At 43.4% G+C, this 25,207-nt stretch overlaps 3 protein-coding genes across 4 annotated transcripts; 1 reads left to right on the plus strand and 2 right to left on the minus strand.

The window, feature by feature from the left end:
* Nucleotides 1-198: 198 nt before the first annotated feature.
* Nucleotides 199-4,674, plus strand: LOC109193408 (uncharacterized protein At2g33490-like). Of its 2 annotated transcripts, XM_019344265.1 has the most exons (10): nucleotides 199-558; nucleotides 1,103-1,175; nucleotides 1,486-1,560; nucleotides 1,826-1,887; nucleotides 1,972-2,040; nucleotides 2,123-2,151; nucleotides 2,232-2,439; nucleotides 2,546-2,797; nucleotides 3,119-3,172; nucleotides 3,413-4,674. In XM_019344265.1, exons 1-10 carry the CDS (start codon nucleotides 448-450, stop codon nucleotides 4,379-4,381), a joined length of 1,902 nt encoding a protein of 633 aa, XP_019199810.1. In that variant the 5' UTR covers nucleotides 199-447; the 3' UTR covers nucleotides 4,382-4,674. The 2 variants fall into 2 exon arrangements, with proteins under 2 accessions (XP_019199810.1, XP_019199811.1); XM_019344266.1 differs by lacking the exon at nucleotides 1,486-1,560.
* A 275-nt stretch (nucleotides 4,675-4,949) lies between these two features.
* On the minus strand, nucleotides 4,950-6,527 carry LOC109193411. Its single transcript, XM_019344268.1, has 3 exons — nucleotides 6,228-6,527; nucleotides 5,386-5,512; nucleotides 4,950-5,309 (listed from the first exon to the last, which is right to left on the minus strand). Exons 1-3 carry the CDS (start codon nucleotides 6,479-6,481, stop codon nucleotides 5,226-5,228), a joined length of 465 nt encoding a protein of 154 aa, XP_019199813.1. The 5' UTR covers nucleotides 6,482-6,527; the 3' UTR covers nucleotides 4,950-5,225.
* A 10,946-nt stretch (nucleotides 6,528-17,473) lies between these two features.
* Nucleotides 17,474-18,748, minus strand: LOC109193407. The gene is made up of 2 exons (XM_019344264.1): nucleotides 18,524-18,748; nucleotides 17,474-18,427 (listed from the first exon to the last, which is right to left on the minus strand). The coding sequence occupies exons 1-2, from the start codon at nucleotides 18,746-18,748 to the stop codon at nucleotides 17,474-17,476; spliced, it is 1,179 nt and encodes a 392-aa protein (XP_019199809.1).
* Between the last annotated feature and the right edge of the window lie 6,459 nt (nucleotides 18,749-25,207).

Consider the following 25,207-nt stretch of genomic DNA (forward strand, 5'->3'; position numbering starts at 1 on the left):
TAATCAGTGAATAATGACAGGGAAATTATTAAAGTATTTATAGCGAAATTATTATGTCGTGAGCACATTCGAGAATGTTACACGTAAAAGAAAATAACAGTAATTATTATTACAGTAATCACATAAAAAAATTTCAGTCAAAAACACTGTTCTCTGTCGAAGAGAGTTTATTATTACTAATTTTTGTTATTGTCATTTTCTAAACTTCTTTGACGTGAACGTACAGAAAGAAAAAACGAGAGAGAGTCTCCAATGGTGGCATGGACCAGTTAGAAACGAAGCATCCCTCAAATTCACACAATCTCTTTTCTTTCGCATTAGGTTTCAATTCGAAAAAGCTTCTGAAATCTTTCAACACGTCTTGCATTTTCCCCCCTTTTCTCTCTCTATATATAAATATATATATACACGCAACTCTGTTTTGGTGCGTGGTTATACGTCTGCAAGATGAAGACGTCTCTAAGGAAACTGCGAGGATTTGCCGCGCTTCGACATGATAGAAGAGAACGGAAGCTCCGATCCTGCACTAAGGAAGATGAGTTGGCTCAGGCTAATCAGGTTTTTGTTTTCCTTCTTTCTTTTTGGTTTTGTTTTATTTCTGCCAAATGTGTAGATGAATCGTTGGTTGGATGATTTGAAACTGATTTGTTTTTCCTTGTAATTGGGGCTAATTTTTGTGTTTTTCCTCTAATGATTGTGTTTTGTTCATGCTCATTCATAATTATTGTGTCTTCTTTAAATAGTACTCTGTATAAGTGGGATTTGCTGTAATCATTGTTCTGATAATCAGTAAAGTTCAATTGATTGACGCTAGTGGAACTATGATGTGCCTCTTGAGAGTTAATTATCAGCTAGAAAATGATGGCACTTTCAGCGTTTGCTTTTGTGTCCTCAGTTCTTCATGTTTCCAGTAAACTTGTGGTCCTTGTGGATATGCCTTTTAATTTTAAAGTTCACTAGCCTTTTGATCTATTGTTTGGACTTAGTGTCTAATTTAATTTAATGTTATATCAATCAGTGCAACTTTACTTGTTCTATCTGATTGTAGTGCAGTACACCATTAGTGTAATTGTCTTAGAGAGATGCCTTCTCTTATCTTCAGGATATGCAAGACACGAGAGACTGCTATGAAAAATTGCTTTCTGCGGCTGCAGCGACAGCAAACAGTGCATATGGTAAATTTCAATCGTTCGATTATCTTGTTCAATTCGAGCGTGTTATATCTCAATGAGAGAGTAGGAAGATTGGTTACAAGGCACATATTAGCTTTTTACAATCCCCCCTTCCTTTTGTATGATATTTAATCTAGTTTTTGTTTGTCAGCTAGTAAAGAAAGCTTAGATTTTGGTCAACTTAATGTTTGTTATGAATTGCACCAGGACCTGAAATATATTTCTTACCATACTCTTTGTTCTCTCATCATGACATTTACTTCTTCTGTTGCAGTTTTGTAGAAATTTACTTCATAAATCTGTGTATTTTCAGAATTTTCAGAGTCACTGGGGGAAATGGGCGACTGTCTTCTTGAAAAGACAGCATTGGTTGATGACCAAGATAGTGGTAAGAAGTCTTTTCATGAGATTATTGGGGAAAAATTAAAAGTATTTTATTTTATGCTTGGCAGGAGGTAGTAGTCATCAACTTTAAGAATTGATACAATGAATGCATTATTTTCCAGTTTAGGCTATGTTTCTAGAGTGGATTATTTTTGTGTCATGCAATATGCATTTCAAACTCTTTGTCCAAAAGATGCACGCCTGTCATATTACTTTTGCATTCTAATTTCATTTTCCTGAAAAGTTGAGCTATTTCTGTTATGATACAGGTAAAGTGTTACTCATGCTGGGCAAGGTTCAATTTCAACTCCAGAAACTTTTAGATACTTATGTGAGCATTCAAACTTGTGTGAAATAGTATAGATTTCTTTACCTCTAATTTTCCCCACCAGTGATTTCTGTATTCTGTTTTCAGCGGTCCCATATTTCTCAAACAATCACAGCACCATCAGAGTCCCTCCTCCATGAACTAAACATAGTTGAGGTCTGTTTCCATTCTCAATCTGGTTTTTCTTGTATTTCCATGATCTGGAAACTTCAGAAATTGGTTCTTTTTCATTGTGCAGGACATGAAGAAGCAATGTGATGCAAAAAGGTCCAAACTATTTCAGTTTTAACCTTACCTATAATATCCTGTATGTAAATGCTGTCTTACTTTGGTTTATGGATCTTTAGAGAAGCATTCGATCTCTTGATGCAAAAATATAGAGAGAAAGGAAAACTAAGGGGAACAAAAGGAGAGGGTTTTTCTTCTCACAAGCTGCAAGCAGCTTACGATGAGTATGATAATGGAGCAAATGTTTTTGTACTTCGAATGAAGTCTCTCAGGCAAGGGCAATCCCTCAGTCTTCTAACACAGGCTTCTCGACATCATGCTGCTCAGGTTCCTCCTGTTACATATTAACTAATACTATCACTTTTTATTAGATCTTTCAAGAATAAATATTGGATGGTTATTCATGTCGTCTCTCATATTCCTTGAAAAACAGTTGTCTTTCTTTAGGAAGGCAGTCAAATCTCTAGAGGAGATAGAGCCACATGTCAAATTGGTAACTGAACTGCAGCATATTGATTACCCGTTTAGCGGACTTGGGGATGACAGCTGGGATGATATTGCAGATGATAATGACGGATATGATACTTATGAATCTAAAGATGAATCTGGATCAGATGATGATGGTGAGCTGAGTTTTGATTATGGACAGAGTGACCAGGAACATGTGTCAACCAAATCAATGGAGGTGAGACTTGTACTTATTTTGGTTCTGTTATAGAATAACACTCAATTATTATTAAAGAACAGGCATTTATCAATTGCTGTTTCTACAGCTTAAATTATATAGATGAACATTTCAATTAAGGAATGGTCCAACTCTAGTAATTTTAACATCATGGGTTTCTGGTGAATGGCTTTGGTTGCATGGGTTTGCAACTTTGCATATAGTTAAAGAATGACAAGTCTGGTGGGATCTTCTGACATAATGAAATAAAGCATGGATATGAATCCTTGTACAACCTCTGACCAATTACTTTTCCTTCATGGTTGCAAAATATTTGTGCAGTTGGATGGCAGTGATATTACATTTCCTCAAGTTGCTAAAGCAGATTCAGCAAAGGTAAAGAACCTTCTTGCTTCTCTTTTTGCTTTTCCACTTTTCAGCATCAGCTGTTTTCTTTCTTCTTTATGCGCAGGCAGATAATTTGTTGGGTTAATATAATCTCTAGCAGCAGAATTCAGTTCATAAATTAATTTTTCTCCAAATATGACAAGCACATTATTCCTTGCTATCTGAACTACACTATTATGTTTATGCTTTGGATTTATGGTCATGTTTTTTATGCGTGAATATGTGCAGGAAAATCCAAGAAGAAGTATTGGCGGGATCTCTTTTGCTTTCCGCAGAGAGAATCAAGCAAGCAGCAAATCTGCACCACTCTTGGCTGAATTGAAATTCGATCACACTGATCGTGCTATGCAAATGGGTTCCTCACCCTCATACAAGATTCACTCCTATGTGTTACCCACACCAGTTGAGAAAGACAGTAGAGTTTCATTCAAACTAGACACTGAAGTTCCTCAAACAAGACGAACCAGCTTTAGTAAATCTACAGAAAATTTGTGGCATTCATCTCCTTTGGATAGAAACAAGTATGAAAAGCTCGGGGCTACTGATAAGGTATCTGAACATACGATCTTTAATTCTCAATCTGTGCTGAAAGAGAGCAACAACAATTCAAAGTCGAGTCGGTTAGTGTCAGAAGGCCATTCATTACCTCGACTTGATCCATTTTCTGCCTCCGATGCTAAAAAGCTCAAAAGACAAGCCTATTCTGGACCCTTGACTGAAAAAACATGGCCAAACAATCCATCCTTTTCTACTAGTGGTCCAATGCTCTCTACAGGGTACACTCAGCAGCGATTTTCTGGATCTCTCTTGCGCACTCCTCTACCCCAGCCTTCATCAACTCCAAAGTTTGCTTCACTTTCTTCTTCTCCTCCATTCATGTCATCCTCACCTAAAATTAGTGAGCTGCACGAGTTACCAAGACCGCCACCCAATTTATCTTCCCCAACACCACCCTCAAATCTTGTTGCTCATTCAGGGCCGTTGGCTTCTAAGGGTCCAGGGCTTTCTCCTACATACAGGACAGCATCTACACTCCCCGTGCCTCCTACAGCTTTCCCTCGTAGTTATTCAATACCCATCAGAGGCGAAACTGAAACAGCATTGCGGGCATCTAAGCCTGTAATAGATGTTCCTTCATCTCCTTCGGTTTCACTGCCCTTGTCAAACATACAACAACCTACACCTCCTGCTTCCTGAGCCTTTATATCAAGTGAAAGGTACCCAAGACAACCCTCATGGGCTTTAAATAAGTTCTTCATCATTTGCTTTTCTGTTCTAAGTTTATTTCTGTAACTGGGTGTACTTCTGGTCAGTGGAAGGCTCATGCAGAGAGATTTTGTAATGCAGCCCAAAGTGGGGTATATAGCATAGGACTTAGGGGCATAGTTCTTCTTTCTTGGGGTTCAGTTTCAGGCTCATAGCTATATACATACATACTGTACAAAGTGTGCCACCAGGAAAGAGAACAAGCCTATTTTGTCTTGTTTCAATTAGTTTGATTTTTTCTAAAACCATGTAGTACTTAAACTTTTTTTTGAATAAATGTAGTACTTAACTTAATCATCCAAAATAGTTATATTTTTGTGGCTTGTCCACCATTTACTCCCCATCTTAGCTCCAAGAATCTCAGGATGAGATTGCATACTAAAAACTCTGCTAAGGTTATGATATTCAGGTGACCTAATGACCCAAATATCATCAACCCTTGTGTTATTATTCAGGCTAAGGTTTAAGCCTTCTTCCACAACTTGTCACATGGAGAAACAATCCAAATTATTATTCTCTATATATAAATAGTAATAGCATTTTACATTTACATGTAAGAACTTGAACACAACAAGCACTTTATGTATCACTCACTGAGCAAATAACGCACTTCAATATAACTCGGGATTGATTCTGTACCATATTTAACAAAAACTTATGTAAAGAACACAGCTGGAGAGTATATCAGTTCATCAACCAGAAAAGAATACTTGATACTACTATGTATGGAGTGGCAATTCAATACAATGGAATACGGGCAGCAATTGCTTATCGATCAGGCAGGTAGTGCAAAACTTAGTTCTTTCCACTGCGGAGGGTCCACCACTATACAAGGATCAGACTTCTCAAAGTCGGCAACCTGCACAAAACAATGAAGTGTTAACTGCAAGTTCCTCTGGAACATGGGAATCATATAGTTAAGAAAAGCTTCTCACTTTCTCATTGCAGCTTGGACAGTAGTGATATTTATGCCAAAGGCAATCCATTGAGGGGCAGAGAAAGCAAACCCCAAGCATCATTGGCATCATACACCCAACACAAGCTGCCAAACTTGGTTTCGACCTGCAGCCAATACATAATCGCAACATATTACAAATTGGAAAAGAACCAAAGGCAGGCAGGGGTGTCCAATTACACAAAATAGCCCCTTTAAATCACCATATGTAGATCTACTACATCTTTCCCTTTGAGACTCCTAATTTTTAGCTAGGGTTTGAGGAGGGAGCCTATATAAACTCTTTAATCCCTTAGAAGAGCTTGAGGAATGCAATGTATCTGCAGCTTCTATGCCTACATTTGACAGATTTCTTCTCTTGTTTGATTCATTCATGTGGCCATATTTTAAATCAAAAAATGATGTAAACTTGGCTTATCTTTGTTTTACAATCTTCCCTGCCATAATCTCTCTTGATATTTGGTGCCTTGTAAGTACAAGATCCAGTTAACCTCTGAATACGAAGAGTGATCTCACTTTAAGATACAATTAAGGATTCAAGACCAGCAACAGCTAACCACTCATAATTGAAATCTTGCCATTGCTTATTGGATCCAAAATTCAGTCTTAGAAGTAAGAAATGATCAGAAAAGCAAAGAGTTCATCAAGCCAACATCTTTTTACATATCAGATTAATTTGCACAAGACTCAAACCTTAGAAAATCACATAAACTGTACAGCGTAAATATGTATAAACAAGAAATTAAAGCTCAACTTGGGAAAACAAATCAGGGAAATTAAACAGACATCATCATCATCAAGGAGAGAGGGGAAGGGAATTACTTGACAAGGGTAAGTCCAGAATTGCCACAGTGGATGCAGTTGAAGGGTGCCGGAGTGTCGCGGTACATAGTCTGCTGAATCGGAATTCCTTTGGGGTCTCCGACGATGGCGTTCGGAGGGATGACGCCAGCTTGGTAAGGGTTTTCTTGAACAAAGTACTGCGGATGCTGCGGTGGCGGCGCCGGCGCCGGCGCCGGCGCCTGATAGGCCGGATTATAGGGGATTCCGATAGCTGGTTCCTCGGTCTTCGACATTGCATACGATTCAATTCTCAGGAAGATCTCTCTCGCTGGCGCGTACTATAAAACCAAATGCGTTGCCGCGTAGGCGTAGGAAGCTTCCTTCCTTCCGTCAAAATTTCCACCTCCTAGAAAACTGTTTTTTTTTTTTTTTTTTTTTTTTAAAGTCCTTCTAGAAAACTATTGACGATTGACGTTTGACTGTGATTTGTGTTTTGTTTAAACCTTGTTTGGGTAGGACATGGCCCATGGGATTTCAAAGAGTAGTTTTTTGCACTTTTGATTCCACGACTATAGTGTCATAAATAAATTTGATTGAGGGGCGTCCTTCTCTTGAGCGAGCTCATGAGGTAGTCTTTCTCCTATTGGGCGAGCTCATGAGATATCCTCCTTGATGCGTCTTCCTCTTGGACGAGTTCATGAGGTATTCCCCTTGATGCGTTCTCCTCTTGGACGAGCTCATGAGGTAGCCGTCCTCCTCTTGGGAGAGCTCATGAGGTAGTCCTCCTCCTCTTGGGCGAGCTCATGAGGTGTCCCCCTTGATGCGTCCTCCTCTTGGGCGAGCTCATGAGGTAGTCCTCCTCCTCTTGGACGAGCTCATAAGGTGTCCCCCTTGATGCGTCCTCCTCTTGGGCGAGCTCATGAGGTAGCTCCCTTGATGCGTCCTCCTCTAGGGCGAGCTCATGAGGTAGTCTTCTTCCTCTTGGGCGAGCTCATGCGGTTACCCCTTGATGCGTCCTCCTCTTGGGCGAGCTCATGAAGTAGCCCCCTTAATGCGTCCTCCTCTTGGGCGAGCTCATGAGGTAGCCGTCCTCCTCTTGGGGGAGCTCATGAGGAAGTGTCCTTGATGCGTCCTCCTCTTGGGCGAGCTCATGAGGTAGCCTCCTTGATGCGTCCTCCTCTTGGGCGAGCTCATGAGGTAGCCTCCTTGATGCATTCTCCCCTTGGGCGAGCTCATGAGGTAGCTGTCCTCTTGGGCGAGCTCATGGGGTAGCTCCGTTGATGTGTCTTCCTCTTGGGCGAGCTCATGAAGGAAGACATATGTTGGTGACCTCATCTTGACCGCCTTGGCTGCCGCCTCGTCTGCTAGTAGGGTAGCCCTTTTCTTGTACTCTACCAGGTGGTCTAACCAGCACGGGGGAGGGTTTGTATGGGGAGGACTGGGTAGGCCTCCAAGCTGGACCTCTGGAGGTCTTTAATCCGTGCTATCTTGGAGATATGCTTCGGGGCGCCGAGGCCGAGCTTGGAGAGCAAATCCGCGTCCCCGTTTTGACTTCTAGGTACCTCGGTCAAGTCGGCTATGTGGAGGTCGGCCTCAGTGCTTTTCACGATCATGTCGTTGACGTAAGCTTGTAGGTTCCGGCCGAGGACCTTCTTGAACACTTTGGCGACCATTCTGGTGTACATGGCTCCCCACGATCGTGGCGAGTTGACTCCTCTGTCCGCCGGTGCCTTAGGTGCACGGGGCACATGGGTGCTTGGGCCACCGCGTCCCCGCGGAGATGGCGGGGGCGAGGGGGCCTCGGAAGGCGGGAATCATGGCTTCGGGACCTTTGTGAGAGTGACGACTCCGCGGGTTGCACGGTCGGCCTCGGGCCGATGCGGTGTCGCGCCGGCACCCTCGGACCCAGCCGTCCTAGCACGGTCGCGGCCCGAGTCGGCCGCGGTCGTCCCTCCTCTCGTTACTCGCGCCGACCTTTGTTGGTCTCCGTGTCGCCTCTCCTATCAGACGGTCGCGGTGAGTTGACCTCACAGTCCGCCGGTGCCTCAGGTGCTCGGGGCCCCTGAGTGTTTGGATCGTCGTGTCCCCGCGGAGGCGGGGGAGGCGAAGGTGCCGAGGCACCCCGTCGTAAGCCCTCCGCGACGCGGTTCATCGCGGTCACCACCTGTTCGAGTGCAGCCGCCTCGTCTTGTGGGTTTGGGATCGGGGGCGCAATGGGCGGCGCTGATTCGCCGTGGGGGCGGCTGCCGTTGAGCAGATCCCGGAGGTCCTCCGCCACCCCTTGCCGGTTCCCGTTGATCTGATCTCTGAGGTCCCCTATTGTCCCCACGGGAACGGTCTGTCGACTTGCCGTCGCCATCCCGTTAGGATGGTTAGCGAGGGGGAGGGGTCACGTGTGTGGCGTGAATCATGTGAATTGCGGTGTTCGACCCCGATCTTGCCATCGCCGTGGTGGAATATTAGAATAGTAGGGAGAGCTCTTAAGCTTGTACAACCGCTCTCAACAAGAGCACCAATGATGGATTATATGAACCCGGGGGTCTGGATTATACAACCCGAATATATGATTGAATATAAAGAACGAACGATAAAATGACAATAGGGGTAGAAATATTATATTAATTGAATGTATAACGCTATTATAGAGGTTCGGGACGTGTAATAACAATACAATTGTAGTCAGAAGGTAGAAGATGTTGGAAAAATAGCTTAAAATGACATTTTAAGTGGCTATTTTGTGGTACAATTATTAGTGGGGTCCACTTCTGATTTGGGTCGGGTCAAAGTGGATTCGGGTTCTTCGTAGTGAGACGAAGAGATTGATTGTGACACCTCAAAAATCCACATTCAATCCATGGATTAATTGAATAATTAATCCTATTTTATTTGAAGAATTAATTCCTAAAATCCTGATTTTTAATACTCAAGGACTAGCATTTGACTAGTCAACCTTAAAGTTGTGTTGTACCTTGAGCTTTGAGGGGAGTTCCCTTGTTCCTTACACTTTCTAAGGGTTAGTAAGGGTATTCTTGACTTTTCACCAAGAGTTAGTATTGTAACCTAACCTAGAAGACTTCTTCATTTCATTCCTTACAATTCTTAGAAATTAGCTCTACCTTCTCTCTAGAAAAGAAGTATAGCTTATTCTCCAAGCCAAGTTGAGACCCTTGTCAAGATTCAAAGATTTGCTACCAAGATTCAACCTTTCACCTATTTGGGCATCTAGGAGGGTAAGATCTAAGTTCATCTTGTGTTTTTGGTTCCATCTTAGTTGTCTTTTTCTTAAAGGTAGGATCTTTATGATCTTTTGGTTTAATCTTGAAGTGGGTTCGGAAAGTAAGCCTTGTGGGGAACTTGTTGTGGTGTAAAGTGAAGTCTTTTGGTCTACAAGAGGTAACCCATGCTCTACAAAACATATTTTGCTTACCTATATGTGATTTCTTGGATTCTACTTGTGTTTTGCTATGAAATGTGAGTGTTTATGCATTTGTCTTGTGATATTGCATATCTAGAGCTTGTGTTTAGGGTTCCTTTGTGCCATTGCTTGGCATTTTCCATGATTCAAGTCATTTTGTTGTGTTGGGTGAGATTTGACATGTTTTGGACTTGAATTTGTGTTTGGAGAAGAAAATCCCCGAAGGGATCTTTTTGCACAGGAGTATGTACCCGCGGGCGGAACGGCGGGGAGAGCCCTACCCGCCGCCCACCCGCAGGTACATAGGCTTGTGGGTAGTGTACCCGCGGGCGGAACCACGGGTAGGGGCCTACCCGTGGGTCCACCCGCGGGGAACACAGTGGAGTTGGACCGGGATTTGTTCCCCGTGATTCGTTTGACTCGGTATTTGGTCTTTTGACTTCCCGATGTTCTTTTGTGGAACTATTTGAGTGTCTTCTTGATGTTTCGTATGTCTAGAACTATATGGTAGGTATCCATGTAGGACTTTGGTGTCTTGAATCGTGCTAAGTGTTCAACATTGTGTTTCGTTGGACCAAGAGGTGTCTTGTGTGTTCCTCGGAACTATCTTGAGTTTCCCCGTTGATAAGCATGCTAGTTTGTTGTCTAAATGCTAGCGTGTGTGTTGTTTGTACCTTCCGTTTGGTTGATGATAACTTGTGTTATTCATCGTTGATGTTGTTGGGCTGTGACCCGTTCCTTGATTGAGTATGTTTCATACCTTCGTTGTGATTCGTTGTTTGACTCTTGTTGAGTTGCGGTGCGTGTGTGGCTTTACCTGGATTGCACGATTAGTGGTATGGGACACTAGTCACCAAGGTATTGCAGCGGTCCTCGTGGTGGCTGTGACGTGATTATGGAGTTGTGGCCTTTGTGTAAGGTTCACGTTTTTGGGGGATAACATGTGTTATCCGGGCATGTGTTGCCGTGTACGGTACCTTGTGTACTATGAATTGGTGGTCTCGTTGGTGGTCGTTGGTGGGGGACGACGGTCCCGGGGGAATAAGGTTGGACTAAGAAGTACAGGGGTCCTGGAGGTAATGGTTGGAAGAAGATATAAGGTTGGGGGTAGCCAAAAGGTTGGAACAGGGCATAAGGAAGGCATAACAACTCGTGATGGGTGTTGCGAGGGCTTGTGTAGCCGGTGTTGTGTGTTCTTCTCTCGTGACGTGTGTAGTCACGGAGGCATGTTTTGCTTTGGCATGTGTTGCCATCGGTCTTGTCTTTATCCTTTGCGTTGTGGTTAACCTTTGTGGTTTGGGTTGTGTTCCCGTGTTATCCTTGTGAGTGATGAGTCTTGTGTTGACTGTTGATCTTGGTTTTTGACTTATATACTTATGTATTCCGTTTCGAAAATGGTTTTACCTCTTATATCTATCTATGTATGATATTTCACATGTATTGGTGGGTTACCAGCAATTATCGCTGACCGGGCGTCGTCCCAATGTTTATCTTTGTATCTTTCAGGTGATGTCTAGACGAGCGCGATGTCTAGTGGCCGGTAGCTTAGTACCCTTATCCTTGTCTAGTGGCGCTGACTCTTGTTTTGCAGATTGATCACCGTAGCGTTTACCGTGTTTGGTAGACGTGGCGTAACACCCCGTTCGGATTTCTTTTATCCAGTTCTCGTTTTATCTTCCGCTGTGCTAGTTTTGTCGTATAATCTGCATGTGTTAAGGCTTTTTATCTAGCTTGTTTGGGCGGTGTTACATTGATATATTGTACGCTCAAAACGGATAATGGGTGAATGAGATGTTGATTCTCAAAGTAGACCCATTGAGTTGGAAAAATGAAGGGAAAAGTGAGCTTTGTGTCACAGACTTATTTCCCCTCACTAAGTCACGTGCGGCCTTAGCTATTTTTCCCCTCTAAATAGCCAAGTCAGCCTCTCGTTCGACCCTCGAAAATATGCTACGCAATCGGTGGGATGGCTAGAAAAACCAAGTAGGCAAGAATATTGCAAAAGTACTTGAGAGCTTTATTAATTCCTTCTTTGGATCCTCTTTAGATTCCTACGTGGATGCCTTCTTGGATGGTTTACAAATGAGCCCCTTGTGGGGTATTTATACTACTCCACCTCCTCATGTGGAATCCTCTAGAATCCTCCAAAATTCCCTACACAAGTGGGAGGATTCCCTAATATTCTAGAATACTCTATACATCCCTACACAACTATGAGTATTCTATATGGTTCTAGAATATTCTAAAGCACCCCTACCTCTTCTAGTGTTATCTCTATACCTCCAAACTATTCTACCAACTATGGGATGCTTCGTGCAAGTGCTAGAAAACTCCGGAAATGTGTAGCAACCCCCGGAACCTCGTAGTGACGCTGCCCGCGCGTTACATCCTCCCCCACCTAATTTGGCGACGCCCTCGTCGCCTTGTATGCCTCCAAACGTCTTGCCATTGCCATAAGTCTTCATCCGGCTTCCACGACTTTGATTTCCCATGGCCTTATGGCGCGACTTATACTCTTGTGGCTTCCTCCTCTTTTTCACCCAAGCGTTGGTCGCAGTGTTGGCTTTTCCTTTCGTCGCTCCTTCCACAACTTGCAAGGTTGATAGTCGTTGTGCCCCCTCTACTTGCCTCTTGGGAGCTACGATGGTTGGGATCATACACGTGGACCCTTTCTCCAAAATACATATTGTGTTGAAGGATGGCATGGGGATGGCAGTGGCTTGACGGAAAAAGTCCATCCCAAGCACAACTTTATAATCATCCAGTGGTGCCACGGAAAAGTTCACTTGACCCCTCCAAGTGCCTAAGCGTAACTCTACGCCTCATGCTACGCCGTTGAGCGGTTGGGCTCTCGCATTGGCAGCCTTGAGCCAACCTTCCCCCTTCGTCCAACGAAGACCAAGTCTTCTAGCCTCATCCTCGGTCACAAAATTGTGTGTGGCACCTGTATCCACCAAAGCTTGTGTATGCTTACCGTTCACCAATGCTTCGACGTACATCAACCCCTTGTTCGTCGTTGTTGGCATTTTTTTGGCGCTAAGGGCAGTGAGGAGTTGCAGTGATCCCATCCTAGCTGTCTCCTCTTCCTCGTCCTCGTGGGTCTTGGCCTCATGTTGTTCCACCATGGCCGAAAGTGATCCAAGTTTCGGTAGAGTGCTTAATTAGGCACTTTCGGCCACTTGGTGGCTGCACCTTTAGGTGTTGAAAACTTAAGCATTTGGTGCTTTGGTAATAGCAATAAAGGTGCTAGATTATGATTGGTTTTAATGCTCATTTACTTAGCTTAAACCTTTCGTATGTGGCTAATTAAATTTAGCATTGTAAAAGTGTTATGTGATTAGTACGAAAGGAGGTTTGGTTAATTGTGTAATTAACTAATAATCCTAGTGCTAAGTAGCACTGGAATTATAAATTAAGCAACCGAATGTTGCTGTAAGTTTATAATTTAAAGCAATAGAGATTGCTTTGGTGTCAGTGCGTTAGTTTAGAAGCAATGATTCGTGCTTCATTACTAAGCACTGATTCGTGCTTCAATTTTGGAAGCACTGGTTCGGGTTTGTGGCCTTTCGGTCAATCCCGAATAGATTCGTAAGTGTTGATCTGTTCGCACCTACGAGATGTGCTAACGTGTAGCACATATTTATTCTTTATAAGAATAAAAGGATAACCAAATTAATTGTGGATTAATGCGGTTACTAACTATTGATGTAGTGAATATGAAACACCCATTGGTGATTTCGCCGCAAGCGTTGGTATCGTACTCGAGCGTACGACACGGTATTCACCTCAATCAAACGTTGTTGCCGAACATAAATATCAAGATGTTGATAAGTTCGGGTTTACCTCAAGGTATGTGGGGTGAGACGATACTTTGGACAAGTCAGTACCTTTTAAATAAGGTTGCCCGCATGAAATTCTTACGAATTGTGGATACGTAAGAGGTTTTCCTACTAATGCCTGAAATGTGGGGGTGTCTTGCCAAAGGTGTGTATTGGTTCTTAGTACACGAGTCCTATAGTTTGGATGTACATAAGAACACAATAAATTGAATCAAGAAATTCATAGTTCTTCGAAGATGTATTTTTGTGACGGATCAATAAAGGACCTAGCACGTTGAAAGGAACTTTCGGCGTAGCTATGGTTGAAGGGTGTGAAAGAGAACCCGAGCTCGAAGCTAGACGTAGCAAGAGAGCTAGGATTGAAAAATCCTTTGGTCCAGATTTTCTGACGTACATGATAGAGTGTGACGCGCACAATCTAACTTGTTTACTAGAAAATAAATTGGATTTTCTGACATGGTTGTTAGAAAACGAGCCTCGAACGTATGTAGAAGCGTTGACTTCTACAAGTGGACCAACCCGAGTGAGGCTATCGAAAGTGAAGTAGATTCTATCTTAAAGAATCATACTTGGAACTGGTTGTTCTTCCTCCAGGTTGTAAAACCTCAGGATCCTAAGTAGATCACTAGTCGGAAAACAGAACCGGTTGGTTATATTGAAGTAAAATGGCCGGGCTTGTAATTGTAGATTACATGCAACGTGAGTGCCACGGTTACTTCGATATATATTCTCTTGTGACGAGAATGGAATCCATTAGGATGATACTTGCCAAAGCTGTTTAGCTAGACTTGGAAGTTCATCGAAATGGATGTATCTTCTTCTTAGTAAACATGGAACGACCCAAGGGTTTTGTGGTTCCACGCTATGAAAAGAAAGTGTGTAAGTTGGTGAGATCAGTGTATGGTTCGAAATGATTGCCTTAGTAATTGGCATGTGAGGTTTTGATCATGCAGTGATGACCAACGAGTTTAGTATAAATAAAAGTGACAAGGTCTATGTAACATATACGATAGACGGTGATATCACTGCTTGTTTATACACGATGAACTCATCATAGGTAGTAACGATCACATGATCAATTCTACTAGGGTTATGTTAAATTTGAGATTTGACATGAGACGAGTGAGTTTGGCAGATTTAATCTTCGAGATTGAAATCGTGGGAAGACCATATATATGGTCTCGTGTTAGCCAATCTCACCGAGTTGATTGAATCCTTGTAAAGGAATGATAATCAAGTGGCTTGGACACCGTTAGATACTAACGTACAACTAGCCAATAATCACGGAGATTATACTTCTCACAGAGAATACATTCAGATTATCGGTAGTTTAATTGTATCAAATGGGTTGTACTAAGCCGAATATTGCCTTAGCGGTCAACGAACTCGGTAGACATACGAGTAACCCTAGTGTTGCGCACTAGAAAGCAATAGCATGAGTTATGAGATACTTAAGGTATGCTCGTATTCTAGACTGCACTACGTGGGATATCTAACTGTACTTGGAAAGTATAGCACGGATATCAAAGGACGCTAAGTCCATTAAAGGCTACGTCTTTACGTAGGCCAGTGCAGTCGGTTGGACGGAAATTCTCGAAATGAATTTGTGATAGCTAAGATCCGACGGGATCAAAGCTGAGAGCCTTACACTCATGTTGCGAGCGAGTAGGCCGAATGGCTATGCCATTTTTCGGGAATGTTCCTAGTGGTAAACTCGTACCTCCAATTTGTGTGCATTGCGATGGTCAAGCCAAAATTGGTTAAGTACAGAGTTAGATGTAGAATGGTAAGTCTAGACTTATAAGTCGTTGACATAATACCATTAAACAATTTCTCACAACAGGTGTTATCTCTATTGACTACGTGATGTCAAAAGATAACGTAGCGGCCGCTAACTCGCTAACCCGAGGGTAAGCAAATGGTTGTTGAGAAGTTGGAACGAGGAATGGGTCTAAAGCCCTTGGACTAAAAGTTCTATAGTGGATACCCAACCTAGCGGACACCTAGGTTCAATGGGACAACTAAATTATAGAACGGAGCATGTCATTGTGAGGGTCTCGGACTCCCTACCACTCCTCGTTAGAAACAGTGACTCCCGCGCAAGGTTAGCATGTCGATACTTTAATGATTCGAATGTCGGTTGACATGTGTGAGTATGCGGGATACTCAGAAAAGAATCACCTATGTGAGAGAGAAGTGAGGGTCGCTTCAAAGGAGAATTGATGGGCACAATTCTTCACAAACTCTTGCAGAACCAGGACGGTGACCCACGACCAAAAAGGGCACACTCATGAGAACAGAGCACGGTTGGGAGGTTCCTGTGTGAGATATGTCATCGTCTACACAAACGGCAGTCGGTTCAAAGACATCGCGTTCTACCGTACAGCTAGTAGAATAAACATGTCTTCACAAGGGAAGGTTCAAAGGGTATAGTGATCCCTACCTATCCTATGCAGGGATCGACCATTGAGCACAGTTGGTTCCGATTCCAAAATACCCTTAAAATCAATTTTTCATTCATGTGGGGGATTGTTAGAAAAAATAGCTTAAAATGGCATAAAATGACATTTTAAGTGGCTATTTTGTGGTACAATTATCAGTGGGGTCCACTTCCGATTTGGGTCGGGTCAAAGTGGATTCGGGTTCTTCGTAGTGAGACGAAGAGATTGATATATTGTACGCTCAAAACGGATAATGGGTGAATGAGATATTGATTCTCAAAGTAGACTCATTGAGTTGGAAAAATGAAGGGAAAAGTGAGCTTTGTCCCACATTGATTTGGAAAGAGGATTTCACCCGGGGGGGGGGGGGGGGGGGGGTTGCAAATCAAATTCCAACTAGAAACGAGATCGGAAAGGCTTGATTCAAGCCCGAGCTCGTGTGCGCCGGCACTTGCGGGCACGAATGTCGTCGCTGGCCTTGCGGGTTAAGTAATGCCAACTTTCGGTGGTTTGAGTCAAGCCTGAGCTCGTGTGCGCCAGCACTTGCGGGCACGAATGTCGTCCAGAAATTGGCTGGCCTTGCGGGTTAAGTTATGCCAACTTTCGATGGTTTGATTCAAGTCCGAGCTCGTGTGCGCCGACACTTCGGGTTAAGTTATGCCAACTTTCGGTGGTTTGATTCAAGCCCGAGCTCGTGTGCGCCGGCACTTGCGGGCACGAATGTCGTCTAGAAATTGGCTGGCCTTGCGGGTTAAGTTATGCCAACTTTCGGTATCAGTTTTCCAAACTCTAGCAGCACGAGAGCTGCTCGTGCGTTGGCCCAGACCAAGCAGCACGAGAGCTGCTCGTGTGCTGGCCGAGACCAAGCAGCACGAGAGCTGCTCGTGCGCTGGCCGAGACCAGACCAAGCAGCATGAGAGCTGCTCGTGCGCTGGCCCAAACCAAGCAGCATGAGAGCTGCTCGTGCGCTGGCCCAAACCAAGCAGCACGAGAGCTGCTCGTGCGCTGGCCCAGACCAAGCAGCACAAGAGTTGCTCTCGTGCGCTGCGGCTAAACAGCACTTCGGTCTACCAGAGTTGTTTCTGGACAGTTGGAGATTTAATTCATCCGCTACAGGAATTAATCTCTGTATTAATTCATTTTGAATTTTGAATTAAATATGCACTAAAGGCTAGCTGTTTCAGATGTTACCAACGTGCCATGAATGCCTACTAAATGCTATTTAGTACTCCAATTCCTATATAAGAAGAGGTAGTAGGAACAAGTGATTTGCAACAAGAGAGGGAAGAACACGAGAGTACACAACACACAAAGATAAGCACCTTTTTTTTTCTCAAAAACTCTGCTCCTACTCCTTTCTTGCTACTGTGTTTTGCCCGTGCTCTAGTTCGCCTGGTTCGCTCGTTTGGGTGCTCAAACATCGAACCGTTGTACGTTTTATCCTGGGAAACCTAGGACACAACGCTCCTAGCACTTTTGGGAGGTGGCAAATAAGGTTTTAAGGAAAGAAAGGCACTCGCCTAACTCGCACACTTCTTTCTTCTTCTCCTTCTTTCTTGTTTTTTTTTTTGAAAGGAGCCTGTGCGGCATTTATTCAAAATATGCTGAAATAGCAGCTGGTGGACTTGAGTCCGCATACATAATTGTCGTCTGAGTAGAGGTAATAGATGCTAGAGTATGAGCTAAATAATTATCTAATCTAGGAACGTATCGAATTAAACAGTTCTCAAAAACCAATATACTAGTCCTGCAGCTATCAATAGCATAGCCCAGATAAGACCGTGGTGATCGAGTCGTAGATGATAGATATTGTTGTAGTACTAAACAATCTGTGAAGAGCTGGATAGAGTCTATACCGCGGTTTCTCAACCATGACAAAACTTCTTTGCACGCTAGAGCCTCCGCCATTAAAGGTGTAAAACAATCTGACATAGGGGTGGTCATTGCGGCAATATACCCTCCTTGCGCATCTAGAATAATTGCACCCGCTGCCGCCTTGCTCGTTCGTGGGTCGTATGCCGCGTCGAAGTAGCACATTAGGGGAGTCCCGTAAGGCACATTCGGCTGCTGTTGCTGTCCGTGTGGCTGCATTATACTGCTGCTCAAAGGCAGCACAGTTTCTGCCGGTTCGGCAGTGAGACCTACGGCATTTTGTTGCCGTATGGTTGGGGCTTCTACTTGCTCCATCACGGCCGCATTTACTCGCGGGTGTGTATGTGTCGGGTGCACAATTTTCCAAGAGTGTACAGCTGAAGACGCCATTGCAATTACCTTCTGAGGCCTGGGCAAACATGCGTCCCACACAGCCCCATTCCTTGCACACCAAGTGTAGTATAGAATTGCCACTGCATAAATAATCTCATTATCACCTAAAACATTCATCAAATCATTAATCCAATCACTGAAAACATTTGTGACACTATTGGGGATTGGAAGGTGAGATTGTATCCAAATATTTGTTGTATAGCCACATGTGATCAAAGAATGCACAATATCCTCATGTGAAGCCCCACACATAGCACATGTTGGATCAATATCCACTCTCTTTATAAGTAGATTGTTTGTGGTGGGTAAAATATCATTTAGAGCTCTCCATATAAATGTCTTCCACTTCGGTGGGATTTTGAGTTTCTATAAAACCTTCCATTTATCAAAGGTCCCTAGTGGTTGGGAGTAATTGCCCACTAGTTTCCTATACCCATTCTTGACAGAATATTCACCATTTGGATCTCCATACCAGTACCACAAATCATCATACCTAGGTGATACAGGTATTTTTTTAATTCGTTCCACATCCTCCGGTATGAAAATATCTGTTAGAATATCCGGATCCCAGGTTCCAGTCTGTTGATCCATTAAACCCATCACTTTTGCTTGTGCCAATTGGGGTGGTTTTTCTGTTCGTATTCTCGGGTAGTTTTCATCATGCAATCATGGGTGGTCCCAAATCAACGTTGTTTCACCATTCCCAATTCTCATCCTCACACCCCCACAAATTAACTCCTGAGCCACCAAAATACTCCGCCAGCAAAAACTCGGGTTATTACCCAAACATGCATCATAGAAAGAATTAGCGGGATAGTACCTGGCCTTATAAACTCTCGACACTAAAGATCGCGGCTGTGTCAGAAAATGCCACCCTTGCTTCCCAAGCATAGCAAGATTAAAGGCATGTAAGTCCTTAAATCCCAAACCTCCATACTTCTTCGGAATACATAGTCTATCCCATGCCTTCCAATGTATACCTTGGTCATTCTTGGACCTCCACGAATATCGATTCATGGTTCGCTCAATAGCGGTGCATAAGGTCATAGGCAGCAAAAAAACACTCATTGAAAAGGTAGGCATTGACTGGGCCACACTTTTCAATAAAATTTCATTTCGTGCTTGTGATATCAATTTCTTATTCCATGAGCTGATCCTCTGTCTTATTTTATCCTCAATATAAGAAAATGCAGCCCTCCTATTTCTGCCTACAAACGATGGAAGTCCCAAATACTTCCCAAAATTCTGAGCCTGCACCACCCCCAATATATTGGCAACCTCATCCCTTATCTCTCCACGTGTATTCTTACTATAACAAATATTTGACTTATGATAATTGACTGCCTGTCCAGAAATCTTCTCATATTCTTATAAACATCGCTTAATTACTTCTGCCTCTTGCACATTTGCCTTGAAAAAAAGTAAACTATCATCGGCAAAGAAAAGATGGGTAATAGAAGGTGCACCTCTTGCAACCCTACAGCCATGTATTTCTCCTTTTGCCTGCGCCTGCTGCAATAATAGTGAGAGCCCTTCAGCACAAATAATGAATAAATATGGTGAAAGGGGATCACCTTGTCTCAAACCACGAGTTGGCATTATCTGTTCACTCTGTGTCCCATTTACTAATACATTATAAGATACTGTGGTTACACACATCATCAGTAATTCCACCCATCTTTCATCAAACCCTAAGGCCATTAACATTCTTTGTAAAAAGGACCATTCCATACGATCGTAGGCTTTGGCCATATCCAGCTTCAAAGCTCCCCAACCCATGAGTCCACATTGTTTCCTGTTCAAATAATGGCCTACTTCTGCTGCTATCAATATATTATCTGTTATCAATCTCCCAGCTATGAATGCACTTTGTGACTCAGATATGACACTTTCCATCAAAGGTTTCATTCTAACTGTAATAACTTTGGCCATAATTCTGTACACCACATTACTCAATGCAATTGGCCTATAATCAGAAATCATCTCTGGGGTTTTCTTCTTCAGAATCAATATAATATTTGTCTCATTCAATTTACTCGGAAACGAATTAGTATTGAGACAGTTAACAATATAAGCAGAAATATTAGTACCCACCACATCCTAGAAGTGCTGATAAAAACCAGGGTTCATCCCATCCGGTCCTGGTGCCTTATCAGGAAACATTGAAAACAATGCTGATTTAATTTCACTTTCTTCAAAAGGGCGCAACAGGCCCTCATTCTGCGCAGCTGTCACACGCGGTTGTATGCTCTCAAAGAAATTGTCATTAATAACAGGAGAATTCGACTCAAAGATATCACGATAATAATGCAAGATACTATTCCTCATGGCATCTCTCTCAATCCAATCCCCATTACTATTCATAATTTTCATAATATAATTCTTTTTCTTTCGGTGAGTAGCGTACCTGTGATAAAACTTGGTGTTTGCATCCGCGTTCTTAAGCCAATGTTGCTTGGCCCTCTGTCTCCAGTATGTATCCTCCTGCAACTCAATACTGGTCAGACAGTCCTCTATCCTTTGAAATTCAGCTAGAGACCCCGGGTATGTACGCCCTCTAACGCGCATCTGCTCTTTCCTCAAGTTCCGTATTCTCTCACCGAATTTGTGAAAACGGTCTCCACCCCAGCGTGTTAATCGTTCACCACAAAACGTGACACATTCCTGCAGCCCCCTACTCCTTCCGTCCTCCCAGGCCTTTTCTACCACACCCCTACATCCTTCATCATGTAACCATGCCATCTCAAATCTAAAACCCCTTCTTAGACCACCTCCCCTTTCCCGAAGATTGAGAATCCCAAGGAAAAGAGCAGAATGATCCGATTTCCGGGTCAATATATTAAGCACACTAGCATCAGGTACAAGATCCCTCCATCCCTGCGTGGTCAGGACCTTATCCAATCGTTCCTCTATCCAGTTTGGTGTACCCTTCCCCTTCTGCCAAGTAAACGGATATCCTGTCATGGGCATCTGCGCCAATCCACATTCCTCGATAGTCTCACCAAACCCTCGCAATAAAGCATCAGGATGCGGATTACCTCCCCGTTTCTCATATTGAAATAAGAGATCATTAAAATCTCCTATCATAACCCACGGTAGGTCAGATTTATTTGCCAGTGTACGAATAAGGTCCCACGATTCCCTTCTCTGCGGACGCTTTGAAAAGCCGTAGAAACCTGTCATCCTCCACTTTTCAAATCCGGGCATACTCACCTCCACGTCTACATAATTATCAGAATAACTCAACAACCTCGCCGTATTATTCGTCCTCCACAATAATGCTAAACCTCCACTCAATCCAGAATTATCAACATTAAACAAACCATCAAATCCAAGTTTAATCCGGAGTCGCTCAGCATGATCCCGGTTAACCTTGGTCTCCATCAGAAATACAAAATCGGGTTTCTTGCGGGACACCATGTCCTCAATCTCCCGAACTGTCCGTGGATTACCCAAGCCACGACAGTTCCAGCTCAATGTACTCATTGGGTCGGGCGGGTCTGCACCGCAGCACCCGCCATCTGCAAGTTTTTTTGAACCTCTGTCATTGCAACATCCTCCTCCATCACCGGTCTCTCACCCACCCGACTTCCCCTACCATTCGGCTCCCCCAACCCCATACCATCCGAATCCACACACACCCCTTCATCCACTCCATCCCCTAATCCACCGTCCGTGCGTCGTCTTTTTGGGTCCACTCTCACCCCCTCCTCCTCCCTAGCTAACTCCTTCTCCCACACCAAGCCCAAGTTTCCACCATCCCTCTCGGCTTGTCCCCTAATCTCCACTACCCGTTCCCTCATTCCAGTCATAGGCTGCCCACCAACCGCCGCAATCCCCCGACCGTATCCACCCCCAAAACCTATTTCTTTCCGTCTCTCTTGGCCCAGCTTGAACCACTTGTCCCCCAAAACCCGTGTCGGGTTATTCCCTCCCGCCCTTAAAGCCGTACCAAAGGGGTACTGTTCCGGAGATAACAAAGAACGTCTTGCCGCTAAACAGAACTTATCATTATGCCTAGGGGTGTAAATGAGCCGAGCCGCTCGTGAGCGGCTCGGTCAACGCTCGGCTCGAGCTCGGTCAAAATCGAGCTCGAGCCGAGCTCGAGCGGCTCGTCAAATAAACGAGCACGAGCCGAGCCTAGATACTCTAGGCTCGTGGCTCGTCGAGCCGGCTCGCGAGCCGTATAATATACAATATAATATATAATATTATATAATTAAAATATATAAAAATAATAATTAAAATTTAAAACTCAAAAGTCAAAACTTAAAAGCCCTATTGTTTTGAACATATCCGGGACGAAATATATATGTACAAGGAATCAAGGACTACTACTGTTGACTTGTGTTTTGTTGTGATTTGCAAACTTATTTTGAATGTTTTGAAGTTTGAACAAACAGACTTGTGTCTTCACTATCTTTTACTTCGTTGCGAAATTATTTTGAGTGTTTTGATTTGAAGTTTGTATTATTTATGTATGGATAAAACAGAGCAGTTTAAATTTTAAATCAAATAGGTTAAACCGTCAAATTCAAGGTTAAGATCGAGCACGCATTTGAACCCGAGCTCGAGCCTGATCTCGAGCTCGAATTCGAGCTCAAAATCAAGCTCGAACTCGAGCTCAAGATCGAGTTCGAGCTCGAGCAGCTCGATAATTGCCGAGCTCGAGCTCGAGCATCCAGTTACGAGCTCGAGCTCGAGCATAGCTGCATTTAACGAGCTCGAGCTCGAGCATACCCATGCTCGAGCTCGGCTCGACTCGTTTACACCCCTAAGTATGCCCCATGATACCACAAAAGAAACAAAACATATGCAGCCGCTCGTATTTGAAATTAACCTATGTCCATGTCCCATCCCGCATGATCATCTTCATACGACGCTTAAGTGGATTGGTTACATCATGTGTTATCCTTACCCGATAAAACGAGGTCCACGGTCTCTCAAAATTACGTTCATCATAGCGTAAGAACACCCCTGCAAAATCCCCAATTCGCTCAAGTACCTTAACTGTCCGGTAGCCCAAAGGAATATCATAAACTTGTAACCAGAAGTCCACCGTATTCAAGACCACTTGCTCCGGATCCTGTCCATCATTCAAGACTTGGCAAAGAAACGTAGCATTCTCGAACGCCCACGGCCCCTCCTCCACCACGCAGCGCATGTCTGCCTCGTCAAAAAAAGTGAAGAGATACAAGTTTGGAAGCACATCTGTTATCTCTATTCCCATGAGGGGACGCCAAGCCGAGGCCATTACTCTTTTCATCATATCAACCTTCAAGATTCGATCCGTGAGAAACCTCCCGACAATCGTCCACGTCCGGCGTTCCTGCGGCTGCGGACCGACGCCATACCCGTCATCCTCAAACCGTACGCCCTCCTCCTCATCTTCCAAGCTGATATCCGCCGTGGAGTCAATAATTCGCTGAACATCCATGGCTTTCGCACTCTTGTCCGTTGCCGAACTCGAAGAAAGCTGTCGTAACCCTAGATCGCAGGGAGCTTATTGCAGAAAACCCTAGTCGCAGGGAGAGAGTTAACATAGACTATATATTCTTTCCTTCTTTCTTGTTTTGGATTATGCTCTAAGCAAAAATCCTCTCCTTTGATATAGTTTGGTTGAAATTATAATCTGTGGATTATAAGTTCCATTCTTTGGTTAATATATATTGGTATATCTTTTCATAGATATATACGTATATATAACCTTTGGATCCGTTATATACAGGGACGGAGCCAGAAAATATGTTGAGGGAGGGCAAAGAAGTAGGGATGGATTCAATGGCGGATTCAGAATTTTTTTTTAGTGAGGGAAAAAAATTTAAATAAAAGAGAAAGTTTAAAAAAAATGAAATACTTAAGAAGTATAACAAAATATTGTTGGATATAGCGAAAAATAAAACATATTAAAACTTTATAAAAATATTTATAACAAAATATGAAACATAATTAATTTGATAAAACAATTCGAATATAAAACACATTATAAATTACACACAATTTAATTGTGTTGATCAAAAAAGTGAAGAAGACTGTAACATTGTCAATGCAAAGACTCAAACCCAGGCCATTCCAAAACTCATATACGTTAGCTACCACCTTATCTATCACAACTTTTGTTTACATAATCTGTTCTATAATACTTATATGAATAATGTACTATATATATATATAAATATTATATACAATATAGGGTAGGGGTGGGGTGGGGTGAGGGGGGGCAGCTGACCCCCCTGCCCCCCCTCTGGCTCCGTCTATGGTTATATATATATATATATATATATATATATATATATATATATATATATATATATATATATATATATATATATATATATATATTTGTGTGTATATATATATTTCGGATACATATATATCCAATAATATTATATATATATTTCGTGTGTATATATATAAATATTATTTTAGGGATATTAAATCGATTTTGGTTCATTATCTCCAACAGAAGATGCTTAAGTAGGACACCGGGGAGTGCTTTTATACTCCCCGGCTGCTACTTGCCCGGGGTACGCGGGAGGAGCCGCTAGACTCGCTCCACGCGAGAGACCCGGCCCTGGCCGACCCCTTGTTGGCCGATCCCTGGTGTGCCGGCCGAACCCGGGTGCGCCGGCCGAACCCATGGTGCGCTTGTCGAACCCGTGGTGGCCGAGCCTACGTGGCCGACCCCGGGGCGGTAAGCCGCCCCCGGGGTGGTTCGTCACCCCGTGTGCGTAGTAGCTAGCCGGGGACTCCGCGGTAGTAGTCGAGGATCCCGTGGTAGTAGCCGAGGACCCCAGGGAGGTGGACCTCTCCATGGTCTGTCCAGTCGCGTGCGTAGTCCACTCGGTGCCGGGTGTGATCCGCTCCATATTGCTTCGCTCCGGGTTCGCTCTGTAATTATTCAATCAGTATGTATGTTAGAGCTTAATTAATATTATTAGCGTATCATATCAGAGTACGTACTTACGGCATTGGAGTATGTATGATATGCATGCAATGTACCCAATTAAATTTGTATTTTGAGTTACGTTCATTGAAATATATCTCAATAATGTACAC

Source organism: Ipomoea nil, unplaced genomic scaffold (assembly GCF_001879475.1).
Source record: "Ipomoea nil cultivar Tokyo-kokei standard unplaced genomic scaffold, Asagao_1.1 scaffold1875, whole genome shotgun sequence".
Classification (NCBI taxonomy): Eukaryota; Viridiplantae; Streptophyta; class Magnoliopsida; order Solanales; family Convolvulaceae; genus Ipomoea; species Ipomoea nil.